At 33.9% G+C, this 14006-nt stretch overlaps 1 protein-coding gene and 1 gene segment (V, D, J or C); both read right to left on the bottom strand.

Annotated features, from left to right (window-relative positions):
• The window catches only part of LOC108423472, a 147083-nt gene that overhangs the window by 403 nt on the left and 132674 nt on the right, over positions 1–14006 (bottom strand). Inside the window, 4 exon segments of the C gene segment in view lie at positions 106–203; positions 1468–1479; positions 1704–2048; positions 3672–3722. Of these exon segments, the coding sequence occupies positions 106–203; positions 1468–1479; positions 1704–2048; positions 3672–3722 (506 nt within the window).
• Positions 4784–14006, bottom strand: part of LOC108423471 (immunoglobulin lambda-1 light chain-like) — a 52698-nt gene continuing 43475 nt past the window's right edge. Inside the window, exons 4-8 of one of the 3 annotated variants that reach the window (XM_037542148.1) lie at positions 13092–13139; positions 6557–6898; positions 6401–6424; positions 6149–6252; positions 4784–5844 (exon numbers count right to left, since the gene is read on the bottom strand). In XM_037542148.1, the coding sequence (XP_037398045.1) occupies positions 5827–5844; positions 6149–6252; positions 6401–6424; positions 6557–6898; positions 13092–13139 (536 nt within the window). In that variant the 3' untranslated portion in view covers positions 4784–5826. Of the gene's footprint in view, positions 5845–6148; positions 6253–6400; positions 6425–6556; positions 6899–13091; positions 13143–14006 lie in introns of all 3 variants that reach the window. The other 2 variants (XM_037542150.1, XM_037542149.1) reach the window with 2 other exon arrangements.

Here is a 14006-nt window from a genome sequence, read left to right on the forward strand (position 1 = left end):
AATGTTACAGGTAGATGTGTGTTTTATTCTAAACTGTGCAGTATAAATGACATGGTCAGGAACTAGCAACATTACATTTGTAGCTTCATGTGTTGCAGTATTTACCTTGCATTTCCACACCAACATGGCAACAAACAGAGCGTACACCAGACTCTTGCTCAGTAACAAGAAGTAGCCAAAGCGGACTGTGGTCAGTATACTTGCTAAAATCAGAAATGGTAAATTTATGTGTGTGTATATATATATATATATATATATATATAAATATATATATATCGCTGTTGTTGGAGCAAAACTTTGTATCTCCATTTTTGTCGATTTTGACATAATTTGAAAATACAAGTTGGCCTTTATATTGTGTGTATATTTCATGATGGATGGACTAAAATAAATGGCCAAAAATGACTTGGAAAAATCTTTGGTTCCGTTGACTTACAGTGAAAGTGATGTGTGTTTTTTCCTTCTCCTGTATAGTTACCATTATGGAGATATTATGGATTATGGATCCAACAGCAGCAATATATTATCTTTTACACCTTTAATACACCACTGACATAAGTGCTTTACAAATGAGTAAATACACAGTCATTTAAACAAGTAAAGGAGAAAGAATAGAAATTTAAAACATGATAAAAACAATACAAAAATCATTAGATTAAAAATGTCATTACAAATTAATACAATACAAAACAAATTAAGTATAATTAAAAATTAGGTTAAAACATGCCATTACAGAGGAGAAGGCCTAGAAACCTTAACAGTGTTTGAAACTGTGCTGAAAGCTGCTCAGCTAGGAACATTTTAAGCCCAGATATAAACATATCTAGTGTTGGGGTTCTTATAATGCTCTGTCAACTGGTTCCTATTAAGAGCAGAATAGCATCTAATCGCTGCTAGTCTTCACCTCTGGCAGAACTAACTGACTAATTCCTAATGATCTGAGAGTTCTGCTCAGCTTATATTACTGCAACATATGAAATAAATATGCTGGTCCTACACCCCGGAGTGATTTATACACCAGTAAGAGTATATTAAAGTCTGATTTTTTAACAGACTGGCAGCCAGAGGGGGAAGTGTTCAGTTCTAGTGTTCACTTCTAGTCTCCTAGTGAGACTCTGGCATCTTCATTTTGAATCATTTGAAGCTGTTTGTCTTTTTTGGGAGTTCACTGAGGATACCTTTATAGTGATCAATCCTACTAGAAAAAAAGGCCTGGATAAGTTTCTCCAGTCTGCTTTAGTCAAAAAATGTTTGATCTTGTTGATGTGCTTGGTGATAAAAAGCTAATGTAGTAACTAACTCTAGCAGCTTAGATAGATAGATAGATAGATAGATAGATAGATAGATAGATAGATAGATAGATAGATAGATAGAAATAAAGATAGATAGATAGAAATAAAGATATATCCCTGTTTGTGGGAAACATGATGCATCAGTGTTTTAAAAAAATCCAAAATTTCATCTCACCTCGTACACCAGCTAAAAGGAAAAGGAAAAAGAGAAAGTTTCAATAACATTCAAATGGATGTAACATGGTTTTAACAATAAAGATATTTTGCATTGTCTATTTGGCATCTATATCAGGAGATTAAACATTTCAGTCATGGGTTCTCAACTCTAAACTGTCCAAAGCAATTGGCAGCAAGGCTGGAACAGAGAAGCCTCATCCTAGATGTCATGTATTGTGTTTGTGCACACTGTACCTTTTGGTTTCTTTAGGGTATATGGATGAGAATGATACTTAGTTCCATCATAGAAACTAACAGTGCAGGTGAAGTTGTTTTTGGGGTCTTCCCAATCAGTTTTATCAACACTTAGTCTACTAGAGATTGTGTAAAACTTTGTTTGTGGATCTTGTAGGGCACTGTGGTCTGTTGCAACTCCATCCTTTATGTTAATCCCATTCTTCTGCCAGGCAAATGTAATATGGTCAGGATAGAAACGGTCAGCTAGGCAAACCAATGTCACTTTCTTCATGTCATTGTAGAGCTCTCCTGAAGAAGGTGGCAGCAGGTTCACAGTAGGTCTGCTGATGGTTGTGTTGGGTTCTCAAGACAAAAGGACAGCAAAAAAAAATCAATTTTGGAAAGAAATAAACCTAGTTCCTATTTTATTAATATTGTTTATACAATAATAAAAATTCACACAATGCAGATTAAAATTTTTAAAAACCAAAATTTTTTTTAGACATTATATATTTTATATAAATATTCATGTTTTCTTTATATAATATTTTATACAACAAGAAGGAATGATATAAGATGATAAATGGGATAATGTAATTATCTATTCAAATTATTTTTCTGTTAAATTACCTGCCTTAGGATTTGATACCACTTTTTAAATATTCTGAACATGACGCATTCTGTATTATAGCTTTGTGGTAACTTCACGTTCAATGTTTTACAGCTTTCTTAGTCATTCCAGATTATTCAGCCATTTTGTTCATCATTCTGGATGCATCTCAATTACCCCTAATTTGATTCAAATTATTAGGAATTGGATTAATTAAACATATTTATCTGCAACCAAACAATGTTTCTTCTATTTAAAACATTGATTTTAAACTTTTGAATGGTAGTGTAAAATACTGCATTAAGTGTATCAACAAAGTAACATTATATGACCTTATAATAACCTTGTACATGTTATTTATTGCTGCATACTGGAAGCACTGAGTGATTAAATAAGATATAACTGACAGAAATGTAAGCCACATGAAGTGATGAAAACCATGCATTGTGAAAATAGAATTTAAGCTAGCATTCATAAAATATTCAGCAAATCTGGACATCTTGAGTACCTCCTTGTATGAACTCTATCTTTTTTGTGATCTGTATGAGTTCTCATTGTGTGAAGGTGATCAGGTTATGATGCCCAGGCAATTATTTTTTCCGAATAGAAAGCTTCTGTTTGTATTTATTAGCATTATTGAAAAAATAAAGGTGTTACAAAGTTTGAAAATTATAAAGAAGTGTTTAATTTTATATGACCTTACAAATGGAAATGTCTAGTACATAGACATATAACAGTTTATAATCGTATTACTATTTTAGGACCTGGATTTGCTGCGCTTGTGGAAACTGAATGGAATATTAAAATCTAAGCACTACAGTTCCATTTACAAAATATTTAACTAATCAAAAATGTCATTCATTTTCTACCAGCTGTATGTTTACACCATGAGGCGTATTAAGTCACTGCATGCAAAACAATGTCAAAACAATAAAGCTTTTATAAAATTATAAAAGTGAAGAATTAACAGTGGGTTCATGTATATGGGAGATTAGCAAGCAGCAAAAGCTTGACACTAAAACATTGTTGTTGTCAGAACAAAACCTCGTATCTCCAAAATGATAATTTTACAGGAGAAGGAACAAAACTAATTATACATTTCATATAAGTCAATGGAACCAGACTTTTTTCCAAATATGTTTTGGGCCATTTCAATTTGAAAATCTACGCACCATATAAAGGGCAGAAGGCATTTAAATTATGTCAATAACTGAAAAACATGAAAAAGGGAGAGAAAACCAGGTTTTGTTCTGCGAGCGCAATATATATAACTTAAAATTTCATATGTTACAGGCTACAGCCTATTTGTATTGTGTACCATACTTCTTCGCAAGTGAAACTAATGAACACCTACCAATAAACTAGTATTTACTTACCGAGAACTGTTAGTTTGGTCCCTTTTCCAAATTCCGCGTTTGAATAGCTAGTACACAATGATTTAACTCACGACAGAAACCAAGCAACTTAGTGATAACAACAATAATCCTTTTTAGGGTCTCTTATCTCAGTGACATGAGAGTTTTCAGCAGCTTTCACACATGGGGACCCCTCATAATTAACCCTGTAGTTAACATTGATGAAAATTATATTGACATGCGAAAATGTATTTTGTGAAACTCATTTGCAACGACATTTCTAAGCTAGACTTTGATGTGTAGAAATATGAATTCAGATGTCTAAATGCTGTCAATGCAGGCTAGCTTGATTAATGGAAATTCTATATTGATGGAACGAAAGGGTAATATGAAGTTAACATAAGAATGTATATATATACATATATATATATATATACATATATATATATATATATATATATATATATATATATATATATATATATATATATATATATATATATATATATACACTTTAACTTTCTAACTTAAATTCTATGCACCATAAATAGCTCTTATTGTGTGGGAACAAATGATCATACAATAAAAACTGTTTGGGAAAATACTTTTAGGATGAGGAAACAAGGTCATACCGTCAATGACACACAATCTCAACACTGTGAAGTTTTAAACAACTTACTCACCTAGAACTGTTAGCCTGGTCCCTGGGCCGAATTTCAGTTCAGAGAAGCTAGCACAATGACTCAAAGCCTGACATAAACTGAAACAGTGTAAAGCTATTGATGTCTATCAGCACCACAGCCATAGGGGCCCCTCAGATATTTAAGTTTGGGAAAGAAGCAGCTTCCCCATTATCAGCTTCCGCACAGTGGGGCCCTCCAGGAGGCTTCAGAACTTCAGAACATGCAGAATCTGCTGAGACTGAGCTGAATAGTTGTACTGATAAATTCACAGGCTTATATTTCACATTGTGTGAAATTATCCAATAGAAATCACATACATATTCACAATGGCAGTCTGAACCTGGTTGCTGGTGTTTGTCTGTCACTATTGCTGTTGCGTTTCAGTAAATGGGGCAGTGGCACACAAATACTTGCATAATTTTTAAAAATATCCACACATAAACACATGTATAATTTGATTTAATTAATAAATTTTAATGTAAAAATGAAACAAAACAAAAAAGCAAGATTTCTCAAGCTTTAACAATGCTTATACTACACTAAAAGAAGGATTAAAAAATGAATGATTGTGAATATTGCCACTGTAGAAACAGCTCCCTATTTAAAGTCTTTTTTCCCCATTTAATTTAACATGTTAGCTGGCATATACATTCTGTAAATATTCTATGATGAATGGGCCAAGGAAAAGTCCAACAATTTGAAATGAAATCCTTTTGCATTTACTTATACTCTCAATAATAAATATGCCAAAATGGCTCTTTAAGGTAGTAGAAAATCCATGTTTGGTTCCCTAAAGAACCATCTTTGAAGAACAGATATGGCAATACCTCAACCATAATGCTAAGATCCTATTTCTCTTTAAAGGTTCGGCCTAGAACCTTCACATTATGGGGAGATTATTTAATCTTTGAAAAGGTTCTTCACATTTATACTTCTCACTTACAAAAATCCTCTGAAGTTCTCTAAAAATTTGTCCATTTAAATGTTTTATAAAAGTGCATCACCTGCAAGAATCTCATTTGACACTCTTTTGTACTAAATATACATATTTCTTCCCTTATTTTGAAAAGTTATCATTTTGGAGATGCCCTGCGATGGACTGGCGACCTGTCCAGGGTGTATCCTGCCTTCCGCCCGAAGACTGCTGGGATAGGCTCCAGCACCCCCCGTGACCCTGACGGGGAAGCGGCTTAGAAAATGGATGGATGGATGGATCATTTTGGGGACACAATGTTTTGCTCCAACAGTGACAATATACGGCTAACATTATTCTACAAATAAGATTTACATTTGGCAAACAAAGCTACTGATAAATCAAAAGCACACAGTGTAACACAATTAAGGGCAGAACTGTGAAGTACGCTAGTGATTGCAAAACAATAATCATGCATTTATACACAAAGCTCATCTTAAAATGATGCCATAAATGGATCCTCTTCTGTCATGTGACAAAATATCAGCTTCCCCTCAGGATCACATGGCTCTGATCTCCTTTATTTTGACATGAAACCCTGTGAAGCACAAAGCAGACCTTATATATTATCTTGTTTTGCATTTGCTCGTTCATTTAGCAAATGCTCACTTACACACAAGTGAATTTAAAATGATTACTTTCCATCAAAGATATACTCAAATAGACATGTATGCAATGTAACATTGTGTTATATTGCGCACGCACACACACACACACACACACACACACACACACACACACACATATATATATATATATATATATATATATATATATATATAAAAAATTCTATTACATTGTAATGGAATTACAGACAACAAGCATGTTCCATTCATAATTACCTGTCTTCTGATGACCACCATGATGAAAAGGCCATACAGGAAACCTTTGATGATGAATGCACCATAGGCTAGCAGCATGGTTTTTCCTCTGGGTACATATTTTTCTGAAAAAAGAAAAAGAAGAATTTTAATTGCATCATATTCCAGACAAACTCTTGGGATGCATTTGACAGTTTGGAATTTGACGAATGGATTCATAATGCACAGGACCTCTGGTACACAGTGTGGTGTGGTTCCACTGACAGATCTTACCTGCTTCTTCTTCACTGTCTACACCTTAAAGAAAGATAGAGAAAATTACATAATTTAGTATTTTGTTTTAGCTAAAGAAAGGAACAACAACAACAACAACAACAACAATAATAATAATAATAATAATTATAATAATGAATAGGCATGGACTCATACGTTTTGGCCCTTTGATATATTCAGTTACACTTGTCTGGTTGTTTGTCTCAGGGTCTGTGTAGGTCACAGTACAATTGATTTCTGCCTCCTTGATCCACTCTTTGTAAGAGATGCTCAGTCTACTGGTGATGTTGTATTTGTTTTCTGAATTTTGGGTGGCAGCGCTGTCTGTTGCGACTCCATCAGTTCGGACTACTCCACCAACTGTCCAGGACACCTTTACATGGTCAGGGTAAAAGTTGTCAGCCACACACACCACGGTGACCGTTTCCTTCCTACACTCTTCGTTTAAAATAGGCTTTAGTATTCTCACTGTGGGTTTTGAGGGAGTAATTTTAGGATCTGAAAAGGAAAGAAAATATTAGATAGAAAATATTCATAGCTGTAAGTGTTGGTTTTAGTATTTAATATTGTTGCTGTAGTGGGATTTCCCTGTTGTGGGACTAAAACAGGATTATCTTATCTTGAAATACACCCCAGTGTTATTGAATACAGTACAACACATTTACTGGCTGGTTTCTGACTGCACAGTTCCCTGTGTAAGTAATGGCACAATGTGCATTTGCTATTTTGGCTGTGTATTTGAGCTCTTTGGAAAGAATAAGAACCTGAACATGAGTCAAAGATACGGAATATCATCTTTCATTTATTCTTTATTTCTTTCTTTCTTTTTTTTTGGTGTTGTGTCCAGATTGTCTATTTGAGCAGAATCGTTGGGAAAGAAGGATAGGTCTGTTATTTTAAAATGCTATCAAAATCTACATTTTTATTTATGTTTTTAAATAAACTTTAGTTGATGGTGGTCCATGTTTATTTATTGGTGCCTTCTGATCCAAAAGAAGCCAGTAAAACACATTTTCTCAAAATATGCCCTAATCAAATTATTCTGTGCTCTTTTAAAATTACTTTTAAAGTTTGGAATTTTAACTTTTGAAAAAAAAAAATGTTGGCTTGTCTCATAAATATAGAGGGTACCCTAGTTCTAAATGGTACTGTACTAGCTTACCTCCTCAAACCAAATCTTTCAAAAAGCTTTACAAATCACACACTGCTTGTCTACATCAATGTTTTACCTGACTGCCTTTATATGTGCAATTAAATATTTTAAAAATCAAACATTCTCATTAAGAATATCCAGTTTTGGACAAAATACTTTGAAAAAGTAGTGATGGCTGAACACTGAATACACTGTCCTAAATGTATTCAGTAGTGTATTTCATTCCACTACATAAAGACTAACACTATTCAAAATACATAAAAAATACATTTACAATACAACAATACAATTACAATAACAATTAATGAAATTTCTTAATTCACATTGTAATGTTTTTTTTTTCTCTCATCACCTGCCTGAGTAAACTTTTGCTCCCAAATCCCCCAAACAGAAGTCCAGTACAAAACTGATGCTAAACTTATCACTTGCAAACATGTCCACTACTGAGGAGGCTGTAAGTTTGATCATTTGTTTAGCAGATTTCAATAACATTGATTTCATGATTGATTGATATCAGTCTACTCAGGCTTTAGGAGAAAGGTTGTTAGAGAGTAGTAATATGCTATTATGCAACCAAAATAACATCAAATGGCCTTAGATTGAAAGATGGTTGAATCTCTTTGAACAAAAAAGGCCCTAAAATACAGTTTAGGGATTAACACCTGGATTTTTGCCCTGATGATATTATCTTAGAAATAAGTGCAATAAGTATGTGACTGATTTTTGCATTCTATATCCATGACAGATGTTTTTGTACATGTAGAGTATCGAGTGTTTTACTAATATACTAGAGGATTCTTCACCAAATGAATATTTCTTAATATCTTAAGACTTAAACAAAGTTGTCACTAGATTTTTCTTTCTTTCGTGATTACTTACAAGATATTAGTGAATAGTTTGAGAATGTACAGATTCCAAAAATCTGAGACCATACTACACAAATTGCTGACAGTGACCATGTTAATGCTAAAAATTCTGAAATGAAATGAAATGAATTAGGGGAAAAAAAAGCAAAACAGAAGCATTTCACTAGTGGTGTCAGATTTTTGGATACTGTAGATTTTAATAGTAAGTTACAATATAAATTACACAATTATTGCCACGTCAATGCTCATTTTCCAATGACAGTTAGGTTTGACGTTCACATAATGTCTCGTTATATTCTTTCTGTAACCATTAATCTGATAATACACTTGTATGCTGAGCTCAACTGCCTCCTTTGCAGGAAAACCACAAACAACTTCTAAGAAACAGTAATGATCATGCAAATGTTTATGCCAACTTACAAAAACTCCCAACTGATCCCCTAATACATTTACCTGCACAGAATCTTATATGATGACTTACATGATTGGCTATTTTGAATGTACAATGTAAAAACAAATAGGAATAACCTCTATGTAACACTATAACATGAACCATGTTTCTCAATGCAGAGAAACAACTCTACAGAACAACTCTACATGACACTTTATTGTAATGACTAAGCATATGGCAGCCTAATATTTTAATACTGTATTTTTACTAAATGTATTGCAAACTAGTGCAAGATAAATGTACTTGTTTGAGCAAAATAGTGGCTAAAAGCAGTTATAATGCCTATAATTCAAACTTGACAATCTGAGTCTTACCGAGAACAGTGAGTTTGGTCCCCTGGCCAAAGTATGCAGGTTGAGTATTCACACAGTGCCACAGCAACAGTAAAACACCTTACACTACTCTATTCAAAATGATGTTTTTTCAGGGGTTTTTGGTAAAGAAAATAGTTCCATAAAGAACTATGAACATTCAAAAAACCTTTTACTTGATTAATGGGTTCTTTGCATGGTGAAAGTGTTCTTCATATTGATGTGGAATGTGTTGTTGGCTCTATATTGCACCTTTTTGAAAAGCATTCTATATAGCAACCAAAAGAGTTCTGGTATTGTTACGAGCTTGACCTCATAATAATAGAAGGACCCTTTTTCGGTGCAATATGGAACCCTTTTCAATAAGGTTCTGCATAGAACCATCTACAGCACATTCTCCATCAATTTGAAGAGCACTTTCACCATGTGAAAAACTCTTTAAAGCATCCAGATGGTTCTTTGAGTGTTCATAGTTCTATAGAGAACCGTTTTCTTTACTAAAGAACCACTCATAAAAAGATTTTTATACATGTACTTATGACTGAATATATTCTACAACACTATACTCTATAGATCTGCATTGTGATTTGCTATAAAGCTAAGAAAAGAGGTTGCTGCAACCTTAAAAAGGAAATCTTAATGCAAGTGTCTTTAGTAAGAAAAACTACAAATTCTGAGTCTCTAAATGCTTTGCTTAATCACCATTTCTTTATAAACACTGACTTCTAAAACCTTCATATCTTTGCTAGTGAAAGAGTAACATTATTCCTCTGAACAATAAGTAGCAATTAAGCATACATACAGATTAATTAAGGTAAAATAAGGAACATTTCTACACTAGAGCAATGATTTTAAAAAAGAGAACAAATGTTTCTAATCCTCATTCTGTCATGGATGATAAAACTCTTACCTAAAACTGTGAGTCGAGTGCCAGGACCAAACACAGCTTTATCATTGTAGCACAAAGTGCAGTCACTTAACATAAATACAGCCATCTAATCAGAACGTTTTTATCTACTATCACAACATGCTATTGATTTTAATATCTTACAAAGCCCCCCCTCGCTTTCTTACTTAAAGAAATATATAAAATAACCATCATTCCTTCAATACAACTGTGCTCAATTGACAGCAAAGACAATTATAAAAAGGGCTAATGCTGACATTATTGCATTATTTATATTATACTTTAAGAATAATACATTTCTCACCTGTCACAGTGAGTTTGGTGCCACTGCCAAAGTAAGCAGAGCCATAGCTGCTCACACTAATATTGTGCTACAGAGAAAACCTGCACAACACTCACTATCTAATATGTATAATATTATGATATGGTCAGCAAACAATCAAGACTGGATCTGCCACTATTCAATCTATTAGACAGTACTGAGCCAAAACAGTACTGAACGTGTAAACTGGCTTAAGAAACATCAAGATAGTGTCTATGAACAATGGAGCCATCATTCTGCAAGTTACACTAAAATCAACCCAGAATGTATTGCAAGGCAGCATTTTGAGTAAACAATCTCAGTTAATTTGTTGCACAAGCTATATTCATAGTAAATAACTACACAATGCATTACAGATTACCAAAGCAATGTGCCTATGCTATTGAACAGCTGACTGCCACTAATAAGGAATTTAGCATTTCTTACCAAGGACTGTTAATTTTGTTCCTCCACCGAAGTAAGCCTGAAGTCCACCAGAGGCACAGCGTGCAAGTTTGCTAATGAAATTACCCAGCCAGCATGTGCCATAATCTACACAACTCTATCTTGAATCTTATGCTTCAAACACCATTTTTGTTTATGGCGTCTATCATGTCTTCAACATTCGGTATCACACATTATAAAAACGGAATCAAAATTTTCTCACCTATTACTGTGAGTTTAGTTCCTCCACCAAAGTATGCTGGATCATAGTTGTCACACTGACACTAAGCTATAGATAAAACCTCCACTGATCTACATAAACTACACCAAGCAGGTACAATGTTACTGCAACAGCATTTTTTACAAGCAGTATTAAATAGTATGTTTGTGTAACATAATGCAAAACAAATTGCAACACATAAGAGATAGAAGCAACACTATTTTGCCAAGTTATTTTTCATACAGGCAGACAATACTTACTCAACAGACAGAATAAATGTGCCCTTCTCTGCTGTTATGCAATTTTATTAAATGTTTGCAAGAAATTTGACTTTTCTTACCTAGAACAGTGAGTTTGGTTCCACTGCCAAAGTAAGCAGGGTTGTAGTTGTTCACACTGATACTGAGCTACAGATAAAACCTGCACTACTGTCACTACCTGATCTCCTAAATATGATCAACTCTGAAAAATCAGGAGCTGCTAGTAAACATGTTGAAGGCCAATTCAAACAATAATTACTATATGTTTCCTGCTTGTAACTCTACAATAAATGCAGAAGTAAAGATGGGTCTGCCACCATTCAGTCTACTAAACAGTAGTACATTACACTAAATAAATATTATTTAAGAACATGTAAAATTACTCTAGAAGAATCCAGTGTGTTTCTACACATTTGAACTATATGTATCACATAATGCATTACCAACTATCAAAGCACTGTGCTTATACAATTAAAGAGCTGCTTGCTATTGATTAAGAATATAACATTTCTCACCAAGGACTGTTAACTTTGTCCCTCCACCGAAGAAAGCCTCTCTGGCCCCAGAGGCACAGCAAGCAAGAGTACTAATCAAAATACCCAGCCAGCATGTGCCATAATAACTCTATTATTATTATTATTATTATTGATTACTATGAATTTTAGCCGACTAACAAGAAGACATCTATTCAAATGTCTTCAAAACACATATCTCAAATTTATATCTTCCTTCCTCAAAATTTAAGGCTTGAAACATCAGAAATAGCATGAATGAAAATGCAACTCAATAACATGCATTTAAAAAGACTTAATCAAGATGTTCTCACCTATTACTGTGAGTTTAGTTCCTCCACCAAAGTATGCTGGATCGTATTGTCACATTGTCACAAAGCTACTGATAAAACCTCCTTTTCCCTATGAACTACACCAAGTACAATCATACCTCTGCAGCATTTTTAAAAAAAGTAATGAATATTACATTCACGTCATGTTATGTGAAATGAAGTGCACTGCTTTGTAAAAAGCATGTGGCTCAAGAACATGTGAAACTGTTCATTCCTATTGATTAGGAACATAACATTTCTTACCAAGGACTGTTAACTTTGTCCCTCCACCGAAGTAAGCCTGAGCAGTCCCAGAGGCACAGCACTCAAATGCATTAATCAAATTACCCAGCCAGCATGTGCCATAATTCATACAACTTTGTTTTGCTTTGAGCTTCATTATTACTGCTTATGGTGTCTATCATGTCTATAGATGTCTGTAATCTTTTTCATATTTTTAGGATTATAGGATTTTCTCTGCCCAGAGTTACATTTTCACTAAAGAGTTTCTGGGCCTATAAGCAGACAAGATTGATTTAAATCTTGTATATCAAGCTTCTATGAAAAATTAGATATATTCTGAAGGACAAGGTAAGCCTTCAATATCATGAATAGTAAAACTGCAAAAAAACTGTCTTACCTATTACTGTGAGTTTAGTTCCTCCACCAAAGTATGCAGGACTGGACTGCCACACTAACACTAAGCTACTGTTAAAACCTCTAATAACCTATATAAACTATACTAAACAGGTATGACAGGACTGCTACATTTTCACATTATTACATGAGGTAATAGCTATTATATTAGCATCATAGTTTAAGAAAATGCAAGATGTAGATTTACTTAGTTTTGTTATAGCCAGATAATACTAGTCACTGAGCAAAATACATGTGCTCTTTTCTGCAGCCATGCAATTTTACAATAATTAAGCCATACATTTGACTTTTTTCTTACCTAGAACAGTGAGTTTGGTCCCAGCTCCGAAGTATGCTGGAGTATTTGAGCACAGAGTTTCAAGGCTGTCTTCTAAATGTCTAACCTTCAGCTTAGAGTGTTACCCATTGGACTGCTTTATCATTTCATTGAGTTTACTCTTTGCTCTAAGTCGCACAGTTATATAAGCAAAACATGCAACTAACAAACTAATACAAGCCTAATTATTCAGAGCATCAATAGAGTGATTTGACATTTCTTACCAAGAACTGTTAGCTTTGTTCCTTCACCAAAGTAAGCTGGGCTGCTTCCAAAAGCACAGCACCAAGGCTCATTGAAAAAACAATTTGAATGGAATGGTCTTTGCTGAATGTCAGACCAGCTTGCATGTTTTTAAGCATAACTGCTTGACATTTTCTTTCTCTTAAAACCATTATCATCTGTATATCTGTCTTTCATTATTTCTCCACAGAGACAAAAACGTTACTTACCAAGTACAGTCAGTTTCGTGCCGCTGCCAAAATAGGCTTCATATTGCCACAGCATTGGGCCATCACATCAAAAAGTGAGTCTAGACTTGTGCTCATATAACTATCATAGCAGATATTCACTCTATAAGAGAGTGTTTTTATAGCAGTTTGTTGGAGGATTGGTAAGAATGTTTTTAGCATCTTACATGACTCAAAGCACAGAAATTTATATTTTCACTGCTATAACAAAGCAAGAAAGTGTTCTTACCTAAAACTGTCAGTTTTGTTCCAGCTCCAAAGTATGCTTGATAACCAGAGTCACAGCATGAGTGAGTGAACTAATTTCCTAGATCTATTTAACGCTAACAAGACATTTCTTAAACTTGCCTTGTCTCTAAATTTTGGTGACTCTCTTAGGAGAACAAAACCATATATGTGTTCCACGAATTGATAGCCATTCATCGAC

Source organism: Pygocentrus nattereri, chromosome 10 (genome assembly GCF_015220715.1).
Source record: "Pygocentrus nattereri isolate fPygNat1 chromosome 10, fPygNat1.pri, whole genome shotgun sequence".
Lineage (NCBI taxonomy): Eukaryota > Metazoa > Chordata > Actinopteri > Characiformes > Serrasalmidae > Pygocentrus > Pygocentrus nattereri.